The sequence below is a fragment of the Rhincodon typus genome, chromosome 29 (assembly GCF_021869965.1).
Source record: "Rhincodon typus isolate 14 chromosome 29, sRhiTyp1.1, whole genome shotgun sequence".
NCBI classification, from domain to species: Eukaryota; Metazoa; Chordata; class Chondrichthyes; order Orectolobiformes; family Rhincodontidae; genus Rhincodon; species Rhincodon typus.
The window spans coordinates 19,614,931-19,639,524 of record NC_063360.1 but is presented as its reverse complement, the minus strand read 5'-3'; the positions used below and the strand labels follow the sequence as shown (position 1 = coordinate 19,639,524).

General features: G+C 38.2%; 1 protein-coding gene across 1 annotated transcript in view; it reads left to right on the top strand.

Moving 5' to 3' along the window:
- LOC125486425 (transcription factor E2-alpha-like) overlaps positions 1 to 24,594 on the top strand; it is a 64,566-nt gene that overhangs the window by 22,978 nt on the left and 16,994 nt on the right. The window contains exons 4-5 of the mRNA XM_048613865.1: positions 13,124 to 13,203; positions 15,087 to 15,189. Coding sequence (XP_048469822.1) covers positions 13,124 to 13,203; positions 15,087 to 15,189 — 183 coding nt within the window. The remainder of the gene's footprint in view (positions 1 to 13,123; positions 13,204 to 15,086; positions 15,190 to 24,594) is intronic.

Here is a 24,594-nt window from a genome sequence, read left to right as displayed (position 1 = left end):
TAACTGGAACTGTAGTGACAAAGTGCAGAAGAGATTCAGTTTCACGTTTTTATCAACTTGGCTAACTAATTTGGAGATGCTTTACAAGCTAACAGATTAGCACCTTTTAAAAGGTATAAGTGCTTCAATTGGTAATCACTAGTTATGGTGAGAAAATGAATTTATTTTTGTGTGGAACAACTGTTGAATCTTTGAGCTAAGTTGAAATAAGGAATTGAAAATCTTGGAAATACATAAGAATTGAAAAAGGTTAGTTCTTGGTATATTCTTAAAAAGTGTTTTACATAATACTGAAAATGGAAGTGAGGATTCACAAAGGCTGCTGTGGTATTGAGTTTGTTTTTTTAAGTTTTTGGACACCACTGAATCTTTCCGTTCCTGTTGTGTATTTGTATAGGGTAGGCATAAGCAGTATTTGTGTGTGGTTTTTAAAAAAAAAAAAATGACTTAGTGCCTGTAAATTGAATACTTTAATCATAGTGCGACCTTGTATGTAATCCAGGCCCAACATTTCAAATTCTGGTGGTGGTCAGCCCCATGCAAACTTCTGTATTTCCTCCTTCTTCTCCTTCCCATTCCCGCCCCCTTTAATGTCCCTCTTCTGTTTTGATTTGGATTTGCAATTCTTTGAAGTGCATATTTGAGCGCAGACATACTATAAACATGTGTAAATATACAGTACAGTAAGGTCAAATGGTGACAGGGGATCAGATTGTGGGAGCACCGGGCAATTCATTTGTAGAATATATGAATATGTACTGAGTGTCCAGGCATCCAAGACCTTCTGGTAGAAATTTGTGCTACTTGTATCCCAGTTAGCGACATAAGCAGATTTACCAGTAATTGAAACCTGCATAAGATTTGCACACACTCGTATATCAACTCACACTTAAACCCAACGGCACTTGCGGAGCAAACATAAAGTTGCAGTTACATCATTAATCTAAACAAAGGTTGGTGGCTCATATAATCAAGCTGCATAAAACTTGACTATAAGATCTCCTCTTTTAAACTTTGATCTTTTCTCACTGCTCATACATTAGAAATGTGGGAAATGTGTGTGGGTTCTTGATCATTCCTTAAAAATGGTTATACCCAATTGTAAATGTATCTCTTAATTTGTGTAGTGGCAAGCCAGACATAGTGAGTGAAAGCTTTTCCAGGTCGGTCACTGCTACTTCTGCCAAAAAGTCATATAATCAAAGAGAACTGACAGTTTGTGAAGAAAAGAATATCCAGGTTGCTTATCCCACAATTGTCCTTTCAGCAGCATCCGTACAAATGGACATTTAGTTTTTGAGTGAGTGTTCGTCAGGCTAGATACACGGATAGGTAAAGTTGTTATACTCCTACAAGACCGTAGGGCTGTTCTCTGATTGGAGAGACAGTTGGTGGTTTTACCTGAGGGTGACCATGCATGGAAATGTATGTTTCCAAATACATATTAGGCACCAGAAGGGGAGTTCTTCATGGTGATGTCAGCTGGTGTGGGAATTGAATCCACACTGTTGGCATTACTCCTGTATGGCAAACCAGCCATCGAGTTAAATGAACCCACATGGTACCGCTTTTTAAAGGGTAGAGTGGAAGTTAACTTCCACTAATTGGGTGCCATCTTCCAGTATTGTTACACAGTGCTCTTGTTGGAGCCAGCAAAGTGCTCTCTGCATCTGATGAAGTTTGTCTAAGGGAGTATAGCTTTTGGGCACAAATGTTTTTTTTTCCTCCTGGCCATAACCTTGACTGATTTAGTTTTGTTTTTGTCAGTGCAGACCTTTCTTACCCCAACATTTGACGGTATTTTGGAAAAAATCTTTGCCATTATGTCTGATCACCTGCATGTTCCCAATTTTCAAACATGCTCATCTTTTTATCGAATCTCTTCTGGGTTATAATCAAGCACATTTGGCAACAACATAAACAAACTGATTTCTAATATATGGAAGGCATTTAAAAAGCTATGAAAATCATGGATTCCATGAATTTGTGCTTTGGTTTATTTTTTAAAGTTACAGTATCACTTATCTACAAGGCATAGGAGCACAAGTAAGCCTGTTGGCCATTGTTAACTCTGTCATTCAGTGACATCGTGGGTGATCTGAATCCTTAAGTCCACTTTCTTGCCTCTCCCCTTGACGCCTTTGCTCAATAAATATCTATCTTGGCTTTGAATATACTTATCGAACTAGCCTGTACAAACTTCTGAGGTACAGACTTCTACAGATTAACTAACCTCAAAAAATTCCACCTAATCTGTTTTAAATGGGTGACACTCTCTTTTATTGAGATGATGTGCTCTGGTCCTAGACTCCTCAAGTAGGGTGAGGGGGTAGGAGGACCTCCAGCATGCACTCTGTCAAGCCTAGGAATCTAAGATGCTTAGATAAGGTCTCCTCTTTTAAACTCTAAGGCACAATTCTCCTCAACCTCTTATCATAAGAAGTCCCTCTATACCTGAAATCAATCTAGTGAACCTTCTTTGGACTACCAGTGCATCTTTCCTTGGATAAGGGAACCAAAGATGTTCACAGTATTCAAAGTGTGGTCTGACTAGTGTTGTGTAATTTTTAACAAGACCTCCTATTTTCTCCATTTCATTCGAAATAAAGGTTAACAGTCCACTTGCCTTCCCCTTTGCCCATTAAACTTGGATGCTAGCTTTTTGTGACTCATGAATGAGAACCTCCAAATCCTTTTGAGCTGCAGTCTGTAAAACATAAGCTTTTGTCAAAACATTGTAACTTAAACACATACATGGGAATATTTACAAAATCAGTTAAATAATTCATTTGGGACCATTCTGTTGTTTGCACTCGCACATTCCTCCATGTATATTTGAGCAGCATTGCTGGAAGCTTGGCAAATTTAGTTTTTAATAGCGAAAGAATATTGTGCTTTTTCTTTCCTGAGGAGAAGGAGTGGGAATGTGACTCGCTGCTGTATATCTAAGCATTTTCATAAATGTACAGAAGCAACAGATTTTTGCAAGGACTTCACTTGATTTTTTTTTTAAAATTTACTTTTTTTTAGAAAAGCAAAAATATTGTCTCGAACATAATGACCTTCAAATAGAAAATTGCAGTTAATGGCAATGTAAACAATACAAGTCATTTTTATTAAATCTCCCTTTACTTGGAAGATTAATAGTAATTATTATCCAACATTTCTCAATCACGGCTGTATTTGTTTTTCTTTTGTCAATGTGATTTTGGCTGCAAGGGGACAGTACTGAGCTATACCGTGGAGTTACCATTGACATTTCTTCTGTTGGAAAAGAGCTAATGGGCTAATTCACTTGTTTCTAACAGAAGTTTAAAGCGGTCCAGGAAGTTGTTTAGCTCATATTGTTTGTCCAGTTGACTTCCCACAGTTTGAAACAGATCTGTAATTTGGTGCAGACTTTTTGGTTGGGGTTAGATTATGAAAGTAATCTCGCATCAAATGTAAAATACCAAGGTGCTGTTGATTTAGTTGCAGTTGTGTTGTGTTTAAAGACTAGCTTGTGGCGCTTGAGCAATTGTTTTAACCAAACGATGCCTGGGGATTGATTTATCACCCTCTTAATTGTATGACGCTCTATAGTAACTGGAATCTGAATTAGGTGGTATGGTACACCAGGAGGCAAATGTAGGTCTCTGTAATGTGATTGGACAAGAGATGGTAAACTCTTTGCTTAGCATATTAAAGACAGTGAAGGGTGTGTCTTTGTTATGAGGCAGTAATAAGCATTTGATGTTAACCTTTTCAAGAAATCTATTGTTGCTGTTTTTCAGTAGTGCAGTGGTATTTTTCACATCCATCCAAGGAGCCTTACTGCAGAGTGGAGGGACACTTTTTGACTGTGAAATGTCCATTTTGATTGCATGTTGAAAGCTGGAACAGAGTTTTTGAACCTCCAGCTTTCACTGAGCAAGTCTTTCTCCTGTATTTACAGAAGGGTATGATCATGGGAAAGCATGGGCACTTGAAGCAAGTGGAGTAGCCATATCACTACCCTCTTTCCTGTTTGTTTTTGATCAGATTTGACTTCAAATTTTGCACTAATTTGGAAAATTCTGAAAAATAACCAAAACAGCCTAGGGAAAAAAGAAAACCAGCTTACACTGAGATTGCTACTGGGATGAATTCTGTGTTCAAGGTAAGTATTCGAGCAATGAGTTCAGTATTTGGTTAAAGTAAACACTGCAGTTATGCTGGAATTGCTATAGATGTGTAATGTGCACTTTAAATGCCAAAGGCTCCCCTTGCTGTGATGAGGAAACTCATTTGGCAGTCTGACACCAGCCTTTAGCAAATCTGAAATGCTGAGAATTGGTTCTAGAACATTTTTACCTCTTGGGATCTTATTTGTGATAGGACAAATAGGGAATAAGAGGAAGAACCAATTCTGGCTGACAGTAATTGTGGGAGTAATACCAACATACTTGGGCTTTTTTTGCCTCAGACATGTGCAGCTTTAGACAGCAAGTAATCTTAGACTCAGCTAGAAGCACTTCTTAGGAAATTCTGCTCACCTAAGGTCTCAAATGGTTGATCACGAAGCCCCTGCTTTGTCAACAATTCAAATACATTTTTCTAAGTTGAAACTGCATGTGTCATTTTATGGATATGATTATGGAACTGAATTTTCCTCCTTGAGGTTGTATTTCTAAGCTTTGTGGAAAGGCAGTGTAGCTGTAAAATGTGCAATTGAATTTCCTCAGCAGTAAACAACTTTAAGTTGTGATGTGTTTCCCAGGCTTCAGTTTTTATTTAAAAATCCATTGTTGCTACGTAACTATACTGATTTTTAAAGCATTGATTTATCTACTGCTTTTGCACTAATAGAGCACAGTAGAACAGAACCTTGGGAAGTTGATGCCTCCATTTACAAAATAATTTCAACCCATGATTATTTACTGGAGCAGATATAGATATGGATTAAAGGGAATGATGCAGTCTGTTTTTGGCTGTTGTGCAAAACCTAAGAACAGAAACTCCATTTTTTTTTGCCTTTTCTGGAATCTTCTAATATCTCTTTACAATTTTCATCCACAATATACTAAAACTGTTTTTTGTGTAACCATATCTGGAATGTCCTCTTTGATAATTATGGATAAATTTACCTAATCTAGTGAAATGTCATTGAACAGATTTTTAATTGAAAGGGCTCTACTATTGATACACATTTGGAGTGGAAAATGCAGTTGTGCAGTGAAACTGCAAGGCAACTGTAAAAATCATTATGTAGTACTTAGCTGTGACTTCATTGCTAACTGGTCAGTCATCCTAAGCTGTTTGCTTCTGTATCTTCGTATCTTTGCCCTATGCCCTTACAAGATGCAAATTTTGCAATGCTGTGTAGGTGACGGAACTTAATCCAATTCTGCAGTGATGGTCCATTTGGTGTCAACTGATCAATATGCAATATTTACTATATATTCCTGAATTGAGCTCATTTCATTATCTTTGCTTGCACTGTTTTTTTTAATGTGCTCCTAATTTAAAATGTTCTCATCTGACACCCAGACTAGCAAGTTCAGTACGATAGAACTGTTGTACAGTTCTGTTGCCATAGTACAAACATGTTAGTGCACCTACCTTTTGGCCCAAGCCAATACATGATACCTAAAAATGAGATGTCAACCAATTGAAGCTACAGTACAGCACTAATTGTGTGCAAACCAATGGGTGTAACATGCAGTGGGCATTGCTAAGAAATCCCACAACCAGTACATCAGATGTAAAACTCCATAATGCTGCCACGTTCAGTTGCGAATGGCAGTGGGCAGTTAAACAACTCTCAGGATGCTGATAATCCACAGTATTCCTTGCTGATGGGGAAACTCAAGACATCAATGTAAAAGAGAAGCAAGGCTGAAATTTTTGTATCTTTCTTCAGCCAGAAGTACTAAGCTCTTTGCTTCCTCCTGAGACACTGGATATAGCAAACGCTGTGGGCCTTAACATTACTCCGGCAATTGTATTGAAAACTTGTCCTCTAGCGCTAGCCCCACCTCTAGCCAGGCATTCCATTAGTTCCATCACTGACATCTACTCAGTAATGTGGAAAATTGCCCACAAAAAGCAGGACAAATCCCAGTCTGTCCAGTTACCACCCCCTCAGTTATTTCTGTCATCGGCAAATGACCAGGGGGATTGTCAACCATGCTATCAAGCTGCACTCGCAAAGGAATAAACCATCTGACCCGCAGTGAACCAAAACTGTGCTCTTGACCTCATTGCAGCCTTGTTCCAAATGTGGACAAGAACGCTGAATTCCAGAAGTGAGTGACTGACGGCCTTTGACATCACTGCATCATTTGCCCAAATAGAGCATTAAGGAGCCCTAGTAAAACTGGAATTGGTGGAAATGGAAAACTTTTCAAGGCACAAGTCATGAGTGTGATTGAATACTGTCCACCCAAGGAGTACAATTCCATTGAAATTTGAAGTTTGACACCATCTAAGATAAAGCAACCAGCCAGACTGGCAGCCCATTCTCCACCTTCAGCATTCGCTCTGCGGTCCGATCAATGTATAGTAGAAGCAGTGTACACCATGTATAGGAGGTGCAATGCAGTAGCTTAGCAAGGCAGCTTTGACAGCACCATCCAAACTTGTGACCACCCTAGAAGGACAAGGGGAGCACTGCATGGGTACACCACCATCAAGTTCCCCTCCAAGCTACACACCAGTGCTGACTTGGAACTTTGCCACTGTTCCTTCATTGCTGGTTTAAAATTTTGGAACTCCCTTTCTACCGTTTGTGTGTCTCTGTGTGCGTACAAACTCCAAGGACTGCAGTGGTCTGAGATGGTAGCTCACTGCTGCCTCCTTGAGGGCAGCAAGGGATTGACACTAAATTCTGGTATTGCTAGTGATGAACAATTGTTCTTTTAAAATCACTGTGACCATTGTTGCTTTGCCTTTAGAATTTAGATAATGAAAATGAATAAGATAAATACACATCAGCTGAGAATAAATTGGCAAATTTAACTCTATAGGACTTGTGTAAATGCTCAAGATGAGCCTCCATATTGATACAATACAGTACTTCTAATGTTATGGTCAAGATTTTGAATGAATGATTCAATTAAATCTTTAATCTGTCGACTGCACCACTGTCCCCTGTTGATGTGGAACCAAGTGAATCTGAATGCTCTTGCATGTGCCAGAGTAGTTTTACCATTTTGTGTAATTGTGCAATTGTATCATCAGCCAGTGACATCACTCATATGCCTCATTGCCTCAAGCCCTAGACTTGCCTCCATACTAATTTTCATTGATATGTGGTCTGCCAAGTTGCAGTATTGTTTTAAATAAAGTTGCTTTTGCCAGCTTTAAAGTCCTGTTGTAGAGTTATTAAGAGAAAACAGCTAGACATAGTCTAGTGTCATGGAGTCATTGGCAAGTATACTTAAAAGATAAACAGTGAATAATTCTGCTGGTTGCAATGAAACTAGCAACCAGTTCTAAGAGTTATGCAGAACTGGGTCATCTTGCTACCAATTTTTAAGAAAAATATAGCAATTCTCTGTTCACTTTACTTCTCGCTACAGCCTTCCTCCAAACAAGAACAGCTTGTGTAATCATGAAGTATTATAGCTTAGTTATAGCAAAGATCAGGTGCAGAGTAAATCTTCCTGTTCTGTGACATGGCAATTTTGATTAACCTCCTATTTGGAACTCCTTCATATTTATGCATGTTTCTGTGCCACTTTTTTGTTCCTGTTTTTGGAAACAGGACTTCCTAAACACTTTGATGTGATTCAGTCAGGAGGCCTGGGTTCAAGTCCCACTTGCTCCAGAGGTGTGTAATAACATTGCTGAACAGATTGATTGGAAAAATACCTTCCGTTGAGTTGTTCTTCTGAAACCCAATTCAGGGGTACTTGCCAGAAAAATATCACAGCTTTCTAAACAGAAGCACAAAGCAACTAGAATCTAATAGGTTACTGTATCAGCTTTAGAGTGTAAATGGTTAGTGACACAAGTTGCTAAACATTAAACCTGGCAGTAATTTATGGAACATGAACAGCAACTTTTTATGCAAGGTTTGCACATACAAATTTATTCCAAGGTCTTGTGATTTCAAATTAGCTGTGAATTTGTAGTGTGTAACAGTCACTCATGCTCTTGATACTGTGCTGTTATGTTCTCTGTATAGGTAGGAACAGGAATAAACCATTCAGCTCCTTGAGCTTATTCCACCATTCAATGAGATCATGGTTCGTCTGTGGTCTAACTCCAATATACCTGCCTTTGGCCCATATCCCTCAATAGCTTTGCTTAACAAATAGGTATCTATTGCAGATTTCAAATTAGTAACTGATCCAGCATTCACTGCCGTTTGTGGAAGAGTTCCAAACATCCTCCCTTTTGTGTATAGAAGTGCTTTGTAATATCTTTCCTGAATGGTCTGGTCTGGCCCTAATTCTCAGACCATGCCCCCTAATTCTAGAATAACCAACCAGTCTGTCTTTATCTACCCTGTCTTTTCCTGTTAATCTCTTGAAGACTTTGATCAGATCACCCCTTAACCTTGTAAATTCTGGGGAAAACAGGTCTAATTTGTATAACAAAAACAAATTGCTAGCAAAGCTCTGCCGGTCCAGCAGCATCTGTGGGAGAAAGCAAATTTTAATGTTTAGAGTCCAGTGATTCTTCAGAACTCAAAACTTTAACTCTGATTTCTGTCAGAGATGCTGCCAGACCTGCTGAGTTTTGCCAGCAAGTTCTGTTCATGTTCTAGATCTCCAGCATCTGGCTTTTTTTTAAGTTTTAGCCTAATTTGTATAATCTATCCTCATATAATCTCTCCTGGACCTGAAGTCCAGGTATCGTTCTTGTAAATACAAGTTCTGCTTCGTTTAAGCCAATATATCCTTCCTAAGATGTGCTATCCAGATCTGTCAGTACTCCAGGGTTTTGTTTAACTGCAGCATAATGTCTGCAGACACTCTAATCCAGTCCTCTAGATAGAAAGGCCAGAATTTCATTAACTTTCTTGTTTATTATCTGCAATAACATTTTTAATTTTTTAAGTTCAAAATTTCTTTTAAAAGCTGAAATGATTGCTCAAGATTTCATATTCTAGACTTTTACTATAGGAAAAAGACTAAACATTGTTATTGTAGACAACCTGTGTTTTAAATTAACAACAATCAGGTATATGTTAATTTGCCATTTTAAAATGGATTTTCAGTTCTCCCAGTTTCAGACCAAAATAATTCTTGGCTCTGGAGGGTTACTTTTTACTTTTTTTTTCTCGAGCCCTGAAATTTTTAACTCCACAACTATGTTTTGCAGGTGGGCTTTTCTGGAGCCACCTCCCTGAAACCTAAGCTAAACAAACCTTCCAGCATCTAACTCCTTTGAATTTTGACTTTACAATGAATGCAAGCTGCCACCTGCAATTCCTATGAGATGAGCCCTAAAAACATTTTTTAATCTTTGACTTCTCCACTGGGCAATTGTAACAATGTTGAGTAGACCAAGAATGGTAAAATTGTATTGCTGTCCATTTCAGATGGGCAGAAAGCTTATCCTGCTTTGTGACTAAACTAGAAGTTTGTGTCCACGTTGTGACAGTGGTAATGGTGTTTAATTACTGATTTAAGCAGCCAGGAAACAATGTTGGTGCTATATACAGTACAACATGAGTGAGTTAGTTATAATGTTTCCTCTGGTACCATATTAATCTTTGGCTGGTGGCTGTCTGAACAAATGACTAATATTTATAAGATTGACTGACTACTAGGAAGATGTTTTTGTATCTGTTCCAGCTTTAGCTTTTCAATGTAATGAAATGTCTGAAACCAAAATATGACACCTACAGTATTAGATCAGAAGATCTCTGTGAAAGAGGTAGACTTTAAGCCGATCTTTTTGAAGAGGTGATAAAGACAGGGATGAATGGGAAGATATCTAGAGTTTGAGGCATAGGCAACTTGAACATCAATCAATAGTGAAATAATTAAACTCAGCAATGCATTTGAGGAGTGCAGATATTGAAAAGGATTGTAAGACTTTGTTGCTTGATGAGGTGCCACACTCTTCCCACTATTTAATTGAAGACAATTTTGCCCGTAATTCTGCATGTTAAGGTAGAAGTATTGTAAGTTAGCAATAGAAATTGGAATTGAGCGGGGGCTTTCTGTCATCAGCATATAGGTGAATACTCACTGCCCTTTGGTGCTATCATAAAGTAGAGTATGTGAATCTTTTAAAAGGGAGGCAAGAATAAACCCTTCAGGAGCACCAAAAGTATTGGTGCAAGAACAGGAGCAGAAGCTATTATAAGTGATTGATTGTCTACTTACAAGTAAATAGATGAGAATAGAATTGAGAGCAAGTTCTAGGTAGCTGGTTGATTCTGAAGATGTGTTGGCGAAGAATGATTTGGTGAGCCACAAAGACTGCAGAAAGGTAAATAAGGAAATGGACAAATGTTTACTTTCTTGTCACAGTCACGTTAGATATCTTTTGCATTTTAAGAGCTGTTTCAGTACTATGGGGAGGTGGGGGGGGGGGGGGGGGGTGGTGGTGCGCAGTGGTGGGAGTGGAGAATGCCCTGTAGAAACTAGGGTAAAGCCCTCGACAGTGGCAGTGGATTATTTGACCAGTGCACAATGCTATTTTTGATCACATAGGTAACTCTCATTGCTGGGATACTGAAGTTTGCTGAATTCTGTAGAATTCTATATCCTGCAGAAAGGTGGGAGAAAATTGCAGAAGAAAATAATTCTGTAATAAGAGGCTATTTCGTGTTCTTTTATCGTAAGATTGAAACGAAAATGATGTGTGTGCTATGTACTGATGGACGTTCCCTATAATGGTAAATTTTAAATTGCTTCAAATTTTCATTTGGTTTATAGAAACCATCAAAATCCTACCTTTTAAACCAATCAGCATTTCATAGTTAGTGATTGGGAAAAGCGATCCACTCAGACTCACTGTTAATGTCAGTATTTGGTGACTCATCGTGCATGTGGTTGTCATGACGGCCTCTATCTTTTTCCCTTCTCCTACCACACCCTTGCATACCCCACACCCTTAGTGTGCTTGATCTCCATTTTATCCTGTTGGCAGCTTGAGTAGAACTAAATTTTAACTTTATTGTGAGGGCCACATATGGTGTTCTCCAATTTTTTTATTATCCTTTTGGCGGAAGAATTATTCTCAGTGTGTAGTTCACACTTCAGAGACCATTCTGTCCCTTGACTTGGATTCTACACATTCCATTTGCCTTTCTTTAGCAAGATTTTGCAATATCGTAGCAAATTTGGGAACTGTCATGTTCCACAGTATTAGATACATGTAATTAATATCTGGTTTATGATGGGTTTTTTATTTAAACGAGTGTGGGAAATGTGGCATGATTGTGCGAAAGGAGTAAACTTGGACTAATTTTTAGTTTCTTGATTTTTTTTTTCTTTGAAATTATTACCTGATGTCTGACAAATATATGATATTAAATAGCTGAAGGCACTAGATACTGCAAACTTCCCAGAATACATTCTGGCAATAGTACAGAAGACTATTGCTCCCAGATTTGCCAACTAGTCTGCTGACATCATCCTGACAATGTAAAATAAAAATTGCCCAGATATGCTCTGTCCATAAAATAGGACAAAAAACCTAGCCAATTACTGCTCCATCAATCTGAATATCTTCTAATCAGCCTGTTCAGAAAAGTCATTACACACTCTGGACAAGTGGAACTCGAAACCAGGTCGCCTGGCTCAGAGAGATCTTACTACTGTGCCACAAGAGCTCCACCCCCATCAGTAAAGTGTTTTACATGAGTACAGTAATGGAAAGTGTTCCCAATAGTGCTCTGGAACCACACTTGCTTAGCAATATCCTGCTCACTGATGCTTGGTTTTAGGTTTTACCAGAGCCACTCCTGATCACCTTTATAGCCTTGATCGAAACATGGACAAAAGAGCTGAACTCCAGGGGTGAGATAAGTGATTTGCACTTGACAACAATGCCAGATTTGATCATGACATCAAGAGTCCTTAACTAAACTTGAGTCAATAGTAATTGGAGGGAAAACTCTGCTTGGTGTCATACCTGGCATAAAGAAGGATGGAGGCAAGGTATTTCAGCTGGAGGACATCTTCTGAAGGAGTTCCTCAGGGTAGTGTCCTAGACACAAGCATCTTCATCTGCTTCATCAACTCAGAAGTGGGGGTATGCGCTAATGGTTGCACTCTGTTTAGTGCCATTCGTGACACCTTGCATATTGAAGCAGTCCATGTCCAAATGTAGAAATACCTCAACAATATCCAGGCTTGAGCTGACAAGTGACCAGTAACATTCGTGCTACATAGTGCCAGGTAATAACCATCTCCAGCAAGAGAGCCTAACCTTTGAATGTCTAGGAACAATAATGTTATAATCACTGAATCCCTCACTGTCAACATTTTGGGGTTACCATTGACCAGAAACTAAACTGGACAAGCAATGTAAATACTGTGGCTACAAGTATAGGTCAGAGGCTAGGAATCCTGTAGCAACCAACTCACCACTTTACTCGTCAAAGCTTGTTCACTACCAACTAGCATAAGCTAAGAATGTGATGGAATACTCCCAGTTGCCTGGCTGAGTGCAGCTGTGAAAACACTGACAAATCTTGACACCTCCAAAGCAGCCCGTTTGATTGTGAATGTTGTACCACTCATTTCCTCCACCAGTCTTCAGAAGCAGCAGGGTGTGCTACGTATAAGATGCACTGCAGAAATTCGGCAACGCTTCTTAGCCAGCACCTTCCAAATCAGTTACCATCTAGAAGAACAAAGGTGACAGATACATGGGTACACCAGCACTTGCAAACTTCCCCTCCAAGTCACTCTCAATCAAACTTGGGAATACATCACTTTTTTACTGACTGGGCTGAAGTCTCTAATGGTGTTGTGGATCTACCTAACTCAAATCGTCTGCAGCAAAAAGCAGCTTACCACCATCTTGTTTCAAGTATATCTAGGAGCAAGCAATAAATACTGGCTCAGTCCATGATGCCAACGTTCTATGAAAGGAATTTTTTTTTAAATCAGAGTTTCTATACATGGCTTTCCTTCAGTATTTTGGTTTCTCTTAAGAGTCATGCTTAACTGACTTTTGTTTTAACCTGTAGGTTTGGATGAGAGAACAGGCCCTGGTCAATGGGCAACAGGCACACAGAGCAGTAGTCCATCGACATATGAACAGCCAAGGGTAAGAACAAATTATTTTCCTCCTCTTTTTCAGCTTTCTTTAGTTCTGATTCCATATGTGACTTCCCACTTCATTTTCTGTTTGTTTTCTTTTCTATTTCTTCCTGAAAATACCAAGTTGAACAAGACTATATTGGGCAATTATCTGTTTCGATTTTTCTTCTATAATGTTCCTTTATATGTCAACAGAATTCCAGTTGCTTTTAGGGTATGTTTTACAGTACAATGAAAACAGACGTACAAAATGGTTTGGATTCATCCTGCCATAATAGTTCTGGAGAACGGTCTAAAACGTGAAGCGATGGTGTCTTTGAGCCATATTGGGCTTTGACTACAGATTAACAATCTATTCAGTGCAGGCTGTTGGTGTAAATTATCTGATGTCAGCTCTGTTATTCTGGTTATTTATTCTTGCTTAGTGATTATAGTGACTTGAACTATGTATCAGCCTATTTTATACACATTTGATTCCTAACTGGCTCAAATTAGCAAGAAATGTAGTTGTTCCTAACTTTCTTTCTCCACCCCCCCCCCCCCCCCAGTTCCCTCAATTGGGAGATGAATTCTGACATATCTGTGTAGCAGGAGTTTTTGTCTTACAGCCTTGTAACCAAGGCTTTTCTGGCATCGTACAAGTTCCACACACACACTCTCTCGGTCTCCAACAGGTCTCACTGGCAAATAATTGGGAAAAGGTTTTATGGCTTAAGTCTGTCCCAACTCAATCAAGTTAAGGAAAACTATTTGATCCTTGCAATTGATCAACTTATTCACCAAGCCAAGAGTTTAGCCTTGTTCATCTGATTTGGTTGCCCTCGTTTAGCACCGGAGTCATTTGGTGTTTGACTTTCTATTTTTTTGTTCATGTGTCAGTGAAGGTAAAAAATACAGCAGAATTACAGTTCCTGATCACTACTCTGTATTTTAATATTAGATGCTGCCAGGATTGTGTATATCTCTGCCAGCCAATGGTTGAATGGTTTGCTGACACACTCCAAGCTCCTGTATTAAATGGTCACTTCAGTGAAATACACAAGGACGATCAGTGTCTGTGGAAAGAGTTAACGTTACAGGAGAACAGGGAGTGTTCAGTAAGAGCAGGGACCATCAACTAAGCATGTTTATCAAATCTGAGGTAGCTTGATTTATAAATGTTTTGTGTGCATCTTGTGCGTCGTTAAGCAATGTAAGAATTTGGAGGTCTAATGCAGATAAGAACTCCTAATTTTTTGGTTAATAGCTTTGTAGTAATATTTTGAATGTTCCATACCAGTAGTGTCAAAACTCAGTTTCGGCTTCATTACTGCCTTTGAGTTTTATGACACAAAATCCCATTCTAGAGCCCCAGTCAGGGAGCAGGACCTACAGTTTGGGAATCTATGCTGTATACATATGGTCATTTCTGCTAGTTTTGGGGATATTTGTTCTTGCTGATCTGTTGCAATCACTTTACAAATTAAGGTAATTTATTTTTTCCTCTCTGGACAGATGGTGGAAAGCCCATGAATGTTTTTTGAGGTTCTGAGCCAGATTATGCCAACAAAATAATGGTGGCAGAGTAATGCTTGACTTTATCAATATACAAAATGTCTAGCATCATAGATTGAAGAAAAGAAACCCCATGAATTGTTAAGTCTCTGCCTGGTTAATGAGATTCACTGTCTGCTCCATTATTCACTAGGGTCCCAGAAGCCCTGTTACACTCACTGTCAACTTGCACTCCCAGCATTGTATTGAGTGAAAGTTTTAAAGCCGAAATGTGGATAAGGAAGCCTAACAAAGGGGACATTTTGGGATGCTCATGCACTAATATTCAACTCTTGGATTTACTGCTCTCAATCTAAGTTAAGTTGTATAGCTAAGCTGGCTTTGTTTTATTTACAGGGCTATGGCGAAGGTTCTCACTATGGTGATCATGTATCCAACAGAGAATTGTCGTCACATGATGGCATATCATCTTCGTCTTTCATAAACCCCGGTCTTGTTGGTAAGTAGAGTTTGTTTTTAGTTGCTGAACGTTCTGAGTCTCTTGCATGTAGCTATAATGCTGTTGATTGCATTGTCCCAGTCGTTGAGCTCTACAATTGGCATTAAGAACCAGGAAATATTCTAGTACAAGGGGTCCCTAATTACGAATGTCCAAATTATGAATGCTTGGACTTGATGAACATAATCCCACACAGGGTGTGTAAATTTAAAGATTTAACGTACAAACATTTCCTGTACTTACAAACAGCTGTGTTCTGTTGTCCTGCATTGTGTTCCGACTTGTGTACAAATTGACTTGTGAATAGACTGTAGAATGGAACCATTGGCAACCTGAGCTGCCTGGAACTGTGTCTTAGTGGCAAGTGGCTGAGAGAGGCATTGTTGAAAGGTTTCTGAATAAACTAACTAAAAGACAATGGGGTAGGGGATTAAAAAATCTAGTCTCCGTGTAGTTGCTTTGTAGGTGTGCAAGTTATAAGGAGTTTGTTTTCATCCCCCCTCTTTTTAAAATTCTGCTACCTTCTACCTTAGGTTGATGTGTGGGAACCTAGTGAATGCAGATGGCTTATAGCTGAATGAAGTGGTAATTTGTGTGGTAGCTATATACATACTAAGAGGTTGGGAACTGATACTAAAATGTTGCATGGGTAACCCAAGGGCTGAAATCTGTACTAGATTTATTTTTTCCATTTGGGTCATGTAGTAATTGTCTTCTAATTTATCTGTTACTTGTTCTTTCATTTAGGTAGTTTAGCTGATTAATTGTATTTGAAAATGTTTAACATTTTCATGGTGATTACTTTCAGTAGTTCTTTCCAAAATGGGCAAGTCTAAAGATGTAAGGATATGAGAATTATCTAGTTATTTTAGTGCTGAAGAAAATCAGTGAGTCACAGAACAGCAAGGTACATATCTTGGTGGATCTTTTGTAATTTCAGCCACCAACCAAGAAAAAGTTCAGATTTCAATTGTAGATTTGATGTGATAGGACATGCCAAAGGCATACATTCCCCTTGCTCATATTGATATGAAAATGCATTCTAATTTGGGAATGGAAACGTAGTTTGGTTTCTCTTGGAAAAGTTCCTCAAAGGTATATCGTTGCAATTTTCTACTTGAATTGGCTCTGATACCATTGTATATGAAGCATAACTAATAAAGCATCTCTGCTGACAGCCGTAAGCTGCTTTCTGCAATCGCTATTTTGGTTCTGATGTGTTCTTGAGAGATCCCCAATGTTTTATATTTTGATTTTTTTTTTCCTCTCTAGTAAGTTGTTTTTTTTAAATGAATCTCTTGCTTGCTATTTATTGTGAAATTTCCTGCCTACCACCTTAATTCCAGTCTGCCCTGAGTTGGCATCTGCATTTCTGCTAACTCTCTCTAATAAAACCATCTTTGTGCCTCCCCAGTATGTTTTTCTGTGATCTCATTTCTGCTGTGCATTGAGTCTCCACTCACCCCTGTCTTGAGTCTGCTGCCTTTTTAAATACGCAAAAGCTTTCTCTAATGAGCTTCTGTTCTGCTTTCCAACTCCTTTGAAACCTACTGCTGCCTCCTGGGACTCTCTTTTTCCAACTGAGTTTACAGTGCTTTGGGATCAGTTCCTTGCTTAACCATCTTAATGTTCAAGGAGCTTGCTGAGAATGCTATTTATGCCATTTTACTGCATTAAATAAATTGAACAATTAATACATTATTTGTTAGTTGGCTTTATTTTTGTTTAATTAAAACAAAATGAACTCCTGAGAGTGTAGTAGAAAGCACTTTATGACCAGGTTGCAGGTAGAATCTTTTGAAGCTGCTGATCTATCGTGATCATGTCTATTTATTATTGATGTGCAGTTGTACTCTAATGGACCTGTAAGCTTGTTTTGTGGTGTTTATATATGCATAAAGTCTCACTTGTCATTAGTGCAATCGGAAAATATTATTAAGTTGATGGTGGTTTGAAGATGTGGATGTCAAATGTTGTGTGTCACCTTTCAGTAGTGGAGATGTTTTTAATGAGAAAACTAATTGCAATATGTTAACTTTTAACTTGGATCAAACCACTATGCAGTATAATTCAGTTTTTCCTACTGGCGTTTTGTGAAATCAGTGTGAATTGCTGGTAATGGTGGAAACAATTTGAGATTTGTGCAGAATGTGCTGCGAAAAGATGTGCCACATCATTAGAGCATATTGTTATAAATTATTTTTCTATTTATATCGTTCTGGTGGTAAAACATTAAATAGTTCAGAATATCCACTAACCATACTTTGTACTGTGGATCACTTATGCAGTTTCTCAGATTTGGCCTGAAAATATTTTTGCAACAGTTATGTATACTGTTTGGAACAGTATTTTGACTAATTTTTATATCTCAAATATCTGACCTATACATGAATTCTGTGCTTTTTTCTTGGCTACAATTTAATCATTCAACAGCAATTTGATGTGCAGTGTACTAGGTAGACTAGAGAGTTACACATTTTGATAATTTAACTATGCAAGGGCCTTTAGAAGCTGAATGGAAAGGTGTGTATGTATTGTATCGTAATAAAGGAAGGATTTTTTTCTTGAGTTGAAAGCAACTTTGAAGGAAATTTGATACAATTACATCAAGGGACCATCAATTTGTCAAATTGACCATGTTGCTATTCAGTGCTTTATAGTACTGTTGGAACTGGACTGTTGTTTCATATTTTCTCATTAAATTTTTACAGTGCTTACAGTTGTATGCATTCTGAAGATTTAATTGACTACTGAAGATATACTTAACTTTTTCAGCTGAAGCTAAGTCTTTCACAGTTGCAGGAAAATGTTAAAATGGGAAAAAGATGTCACTCAAACGTAACAGTCTAATTCTGGAATGACAAGGCAGTAGAGATACTGGTTTGTTAAATATGTAATTTGATGGTAATCCATAATTATGGATGGGATTTTAAAGTTGTGCTGATTGAAATAATCCAGCACTCTTCAGTGAATTATTTACAAAGCAAAAAAGGTGCCTTTTGGTGTTGCTAGGGAGTTTGATTGAACTGCTTCAAAAATAGAATAAACATTTTTTTCTTTGTTCAAGTTGGAGAGGTTTTATCTCCAGTTTATGATTAGAAGCAAAGATCTTGCAGTGACAGTGTAGGATATGTGAATGATGTTTGTCCTGTAGGATTTGCCAAGATCAATTCGTAGGCACCCATGTGTGAATTCCCTGTGGTTCAGGAAAACGGTAGTGACATGTGGTTGTTTTGCACCTGCACCCCTTGAGTGATTATAGAGTCATACAGCACAAAAACAGATCCTCCAACTTGTCCACACTGACCAGACATCAAATCTGACCTAGTCCTATTTGTCAGCATTTGGTCCATATCCCTCTAAACCCTTCCTATTAATGTACCCATCCAGATGCCTTTGAAATGTTGTAATTGTACCAGCCTCCACCACTTCCTCTGGCAGCTCTTTCCATATACATGCCATTCTGTGCATGAAAAAGTCTGTATGATTAATTTGTTATGCCAAGGGTAAACATTTTATTTTAAAAAATCTTGATTGTCTAATATTTGCATTGATAAAAGAAAATCTTTATTGACTCTCCATGAACGGGATTTTGTTTATTTCAGTTTGTAATCTCGAATTTTCTGGCAGCTCCTTTTTTTTTTTAATGAATACGATACCAATTTAGCAAAGAGATTTTTAAATACAGTCAGAAAAATCTTCAGCTTTTTATTTTGCAGATCAGTTTTATTTCTGTTTTCTATAGTTATGCTACAATTTTCCTCTTGACCCATTGGAAAACAGATGAAAAGTTGCATCTTAGTGTGCAGCAAAAAATCAGAACTTAGTGACGATCCAAATAAATTGCAGAACTTTTGTCATATTTTTTCTCAGTTTAGTTGATTTTCCACTAAGAGAAGAATTTAAATTTTTTTTTTAAAACTAACTCGTGTGTTTTTTATAAAATATCTGAAACCCACCTTGTTGCCTTCAGATTCAAGCTCTAGTGATTTCCTAGCCTGCCTCTACCATCCAAACTTTAAACTTGTATTGCTGTGAAATTCTGCTGTTCATCACAAAACTTTCACCAAGTCCCAGTTCCTTTCAACTACAATAGCTCATGGTCCAGCAATAATTTAAATTTCTTGAACTTGGATTGTTTCGTGTTTTCCTCTCTCAATAGCTTTGACCTTCTTCATCTCTGTAACCCACCATGATCTCTGCATTTCTCCAATTCTGGCTTCTTGTACATGCCCAAATTTTGATTTCACTGCAGTCAACCATATCCTCATCTGCCTTGACACAAACTTTGGAATTTGCTCCCTAAACTTGTCCACTCTTCTTAATTTATTTTAAGATGATCAAAGAGGCAAAACTTTATTGCGCATTGTTTTATTCGTCTGACCTGATATTTTCTGATGTGGCTCTGTGTCACACTTTGCCTGATTGTTGCTATGAAGTTTTACGGTGTTTTGAGGCACTGACAATGTCAAGTTGGTGATATGTGGAAATGTCATTTTGCCACAAGGAAATATTTAGCTGGTATTACAAACAATGGGCTGTGAAAAACCTGGATCTTCAACTGTATTTTGTTCTTGGAATTGTAATTTTGTTTTTCTCATAACTTTTCAGTTCAATTTCGGTATGTGTTCTCAGGCTCTTGCTTTCTGTCTTGTATGCTTTCACTTTCTCTCCCTGTTTCATGTTCCTGCTTTCTCCATCTCCCTGTCTGTCTTGTGTGCTTTCCCTCTTTCTCACTTTCTCACTGTCTCGCACATTCTTACCTTCTGTATTCTTGCCAGCTCCTTCTGTCACATTCTTCTTCCCCCACATCCACCTGTATTTCTTTTTCCTTAGCACAGCTTTTAGAATTTACCCATTTTTCTAGAGGATTTATGACAAACCAGTTCACTTTCCTTCTTGTACCATTTGGAAAATAAACTTGGTTTTGCAACCTAGAAAAAGTGACTTCAACAAATTGTGATTACATTCTATTCAAGCCAGTAAAGCCTAGCTCTTGCTTATTTGGACATGCAGCCTAGAAGAATATGTTGGATGTGATCTGTCTCTTGTTAATCCATTTACTTTGAATCTATTGTCTTTCCTGTTGATAAGTGAGCTTCAATCACTTCCTCTCAAAAGTCTCTCTAATATTTCTGTCCTGCCTAAACCTTACTTCCTGGAATTCTGATCTTCATTGCATAATTTTGGAATATTACTTCATTTTCTTTTAGTATTTAGTTAATGAACTGACTACACCCAGAGTTGTGATTAGGGTTAGGATTAGCTATCTGTAGTCCCCTACAGAAAGGGGATATTGTGATTTGTATGCAGTTAAAACTTGCTTTCTCTTCTATTTCAGTGCCAGTTATTTTAAGATGACACCTCCCATTCCCCAAGTGTATAGCCATTTGCCTGACCTATAATAATTGTTTGCAGAGTTAATCATTTTGGTTATTTGTGGAAGGTATATTGAGAAATAGAGTAGTTTGGCTAATGGTGACCGTTCTGCGATTAGATTCATGCTTAGTTTCCCTCAGCACTTCAAATTTCTACTTTCTACAGCAGCCATCTTCAGTATCAGATCAAGGATGCTACATAATGGATAGTCCCATGCTAGTATTATTGCATAAGCTCATCTAACATTGAGCTCTGGCAGCTCTCAAGGATGAGAAACTATTCCATCAATGTAGGCTGTTTCATTCTGGTTCCTGTCATTAGAATTGTATTGGATTATATTTTGTCTTCAATTCCACACCTATGTAAATTGATAAAATAGAAGCCTCCTTCCCCATGTCTCTGTTTGTTGTGGGTTTCTGTTTTCGTGTAGAAAGTACTAGTAATCTAAACATTGGAATGAAAATTGTTCTGAGATTGATTATGACCAATTGATTACCATATGAAATTACACTCTCAAATTAACACCAATCAGTAAAGTGTTAATTTTATTGGTGCAATATTTTAATGTCTAGATTTTAAAATTTTTGAGTCGTACTGAAAGAGCATTTTGAAGTATTAGCTTTCAGATTTGAACTAGTATTGAAAACTCATCTGACCAAAAAAGAACCAAAGGCCAAATAAAATCTTTTCAGTTCAATGTAGATGACTGACTTGGGAAGTTGTATCAGTCAAATTGGCAATTCCGAGTCAGGCAAGAAAATGCTAGTTTTCACTTTGTTTATTGCTGGTGATGCTGCTTAATCTCTGATTAATCAACCTGTGCTATGATAAAGAACTTCACTGTTGCCTTTTAGTACAAAAATAATACAAATTATTTTGAAAACAAGTGAAGAAAATGAGTTTGTATAGTTTTCACCCTGGAAACAGCGACTAGAATTTGCAGTTTCGTGTCCACAAGTGTTTGCATGCTAAACTGAAACTCTGTCTTAAGGTATCCTTGAATGCAATGGAAAACAAAGAAAATAGATGAAGTATTGATAGTGGTTGAATAAATAGAACTAATTACACCAAATAGTATCCCGTGTAATTAATGGAAGAGTTGTGTAATCCTTTAATCTGGAGTAGAAATCTTCTGGCTAATGTGAAAGAGGCTACTAATGTAACTTGTTTTCAGTTGTTCATAGATCATAAACAAAATGTGAATAGGGTGATCAGTGGACTACAGCAGTTCAAGAAGGCAGCTCACTACAACCTTTGAAAGGCAACTAGGGATTGGCAGTAATGTCCATACCAAAAATTGCACTGTAGTGTCCAGGGATGTGCAACTTAGATGGGTTAAAAGCCCCATGCGGGGTTATGGGGATGGGATTTGATGCTGTTCAGAGAGTCAGTGCAGACTTGATGGGCGGAAGCCTCCTTCTGCACATCTGACTTCTGTGATAAATGCTGGCCAGGCAGCAATGCCCATGTCCTTTGAGTGAATTTTAAGAAATTAAGCTGTTATGCTGCAGATGTGAGTAACTGTTTGAAAGATTGTTAGCATTAAAATCTGACTAGACTGACATGGCTTGGAAAAATACAGTTGACATTGATTTCAAAAGACCTTTGCTAAATTTCTGCATCAGCGGCTTATTGGTTCAGATTAGGATTTGTGCAAAAATAGATAAATTGTGCCACTTTTTTTTGAAAATGGTTCAAGTTGAAGTACACCAGAATTCAGAATATAAAGAGATTACTTTCATCACCATATGAGAACAGTGGTCAGAATAGCAGCACAGTGCATCACTTGGCTATTCATTCTTTTGTGTCAAGTCTGTTGTTTTGTAGAGGTCCTTCTTTAAATGTGTGATTTGAGCGCTGTATCAAACAGATAACATAAAATACATAGGCTGATAAGCCCATATGCTCTCAAAGGTCTCTCAATTTCATGGGGAAATTCGCTCACAGAGGCAATCAATCAGAGAAAAGTTATCCCTTAAATAGAATGAAACGAAACAATGAAGAACCTTTCCAATCACAGAGCTAGCAAGAACTGCAGATGCTAGAGTCAGAGACGACACAGCATGGAGCTGGAGGAACACAGCAGGTCAGGCAGCATCAGAGGAGCAGGAAAGTTGACGTTTCGTTTCGGGACCCTACTTCAGAAATTTCCAATCACTTGCTGGTTCTCTCTCTCATTGGTGGGTGCAGTCGAGGAGAAGGATTATGCTACAAAGTCTGGAGGAGGGGTTAGGGATGGAAAATGGAGAGCTGCAAAAGTGAAAAACATTTCAACAAAGAAAAGGCCACCTAACTGCAAACAGGGCAATTGAAATAATGAAATTCCTTGCAAATCAATGTACAGTTTCTAGACTAAAGCTGCAGGAGTTCAGAAGCCATTATACTGGGGAGAAATGAAGCCAGTGCTATTGTAATGGATATTCAATTGTGTATTTAATTTTGAACAGTTTTATTTCCTAAAGATTTGGATTTTTCTGCTATCAGAACTGTCGTTCCAACAATGAACTACTTGAGGTGAAATGGTTGTGCTAAAGACAAACTGTTCAGCTGTGACCTCATCAGTCACGGAAAGCCTATTTAGGGTGGTGATATTTTTGTGTTTAAAGCCTGTAATTTATTTGGAACAAAATAAGTTTGAGTCCTGTCTTAATGTGTGGGAGTAGACGGAGAGTTAGTGAAAGAATAGAGATCCTGCTTTTTAAGCAACAGAAGTATTGTGGAGTAGAAGGAAGCCTTTCTGCCCAACCTGCATGCACTGTCTTATTAAATGAACATTACCTAGTGCCAGTCTCCTTTTTCTCCCCATACCCTTGTGCATTATTTTTATCCAAATAATCATCCAACTTGTTTGAGCGACAGAAAACCATTTCATAAGGTATTGCAACTAACCCTTTATTCCATGATGTCTAACTTAGCCGTCAAGTCTGCCTGGCACTAAATCAAATGCCAGTTGGAAGCTGATGACTACCATATCAAAGGTGTTCACTTATCAAAAAAACTCATGTTGTTTATACACAACTTGCTCATAACAAAAATCTGTGCTGGCTTACTATAATTTTTGTCCAGGATTAATTGTCAATTATGGATTCTCCCTCAACATCAAGCTTACAGCTGCTGGTGGGGGAGAGAACAGTTGGCTTTTCTATTTTACTGGAGTGAGTGATAGTGACACACCACCTTCCTTTCAGGGCTTTTCACTATTATTCACACAGCTGTTTAAACTACCCAGGAACCAATCAACATTGTCAGATGTGATGACTTTTGGTACCCACAGTTGGCTTGTGCAACTGCGATTTAATTAGCTACTTGTTGCACGCTGAATCTCAATTTGTACATGCAATATGGTATCATGCTTTCTCCCCACAAATCCCATCTTCTCTTCATATTCCTTCCTCCCTCCCACTTTCTGTATCTTTCTCGCCTCCTTTCTTGAGACCCCCCCTTCCCCCCCACAACTCTTGCACTGTCCATCCATCTGTCATAACACTTGCCACAAACTGAAATGTTTGACTGCTTTAGGGATGCTGTGGAGACATCTAGTACGTTTCTGATGTTCTCCTAGAACAGAGATCAGTAGACCAGTTCTTCAGAAGTCTTATTGGGCAGACAAACAGCATGCCCTGTCAAGTGGGGCTGAATTTTCAGTGATTACCACCTGCGTGCTGGTCAAGTTGCTTTGGGAGCGGACACAGCTTTTTGACCATGTATAGTTCTTTTTTGTGGGAGCTTAATCGAATAGAACAGAAAGACCAGAATGATTGTCCTCTTAAAAACTTCAAGCTAACCTATGATTGCAGAAAAACAACATGTGTGATAAATGGAGAGGGGAAAGCTACAAATGCTGGGTCTTGAAAGAAAAGCAAAGATCTGAAAATGCACAATAAATTGATCAGAATTCTGTTAGGAAATTGACTCTGACTCTGTTCTTCAGGCTGAAGACACCCTGGCCATTTTTGCCAACTGCCATTAACAATAAATGGAAGATGCTCAGCAGATGTATGAACTTGTAGCACAGTCTAGGTACTA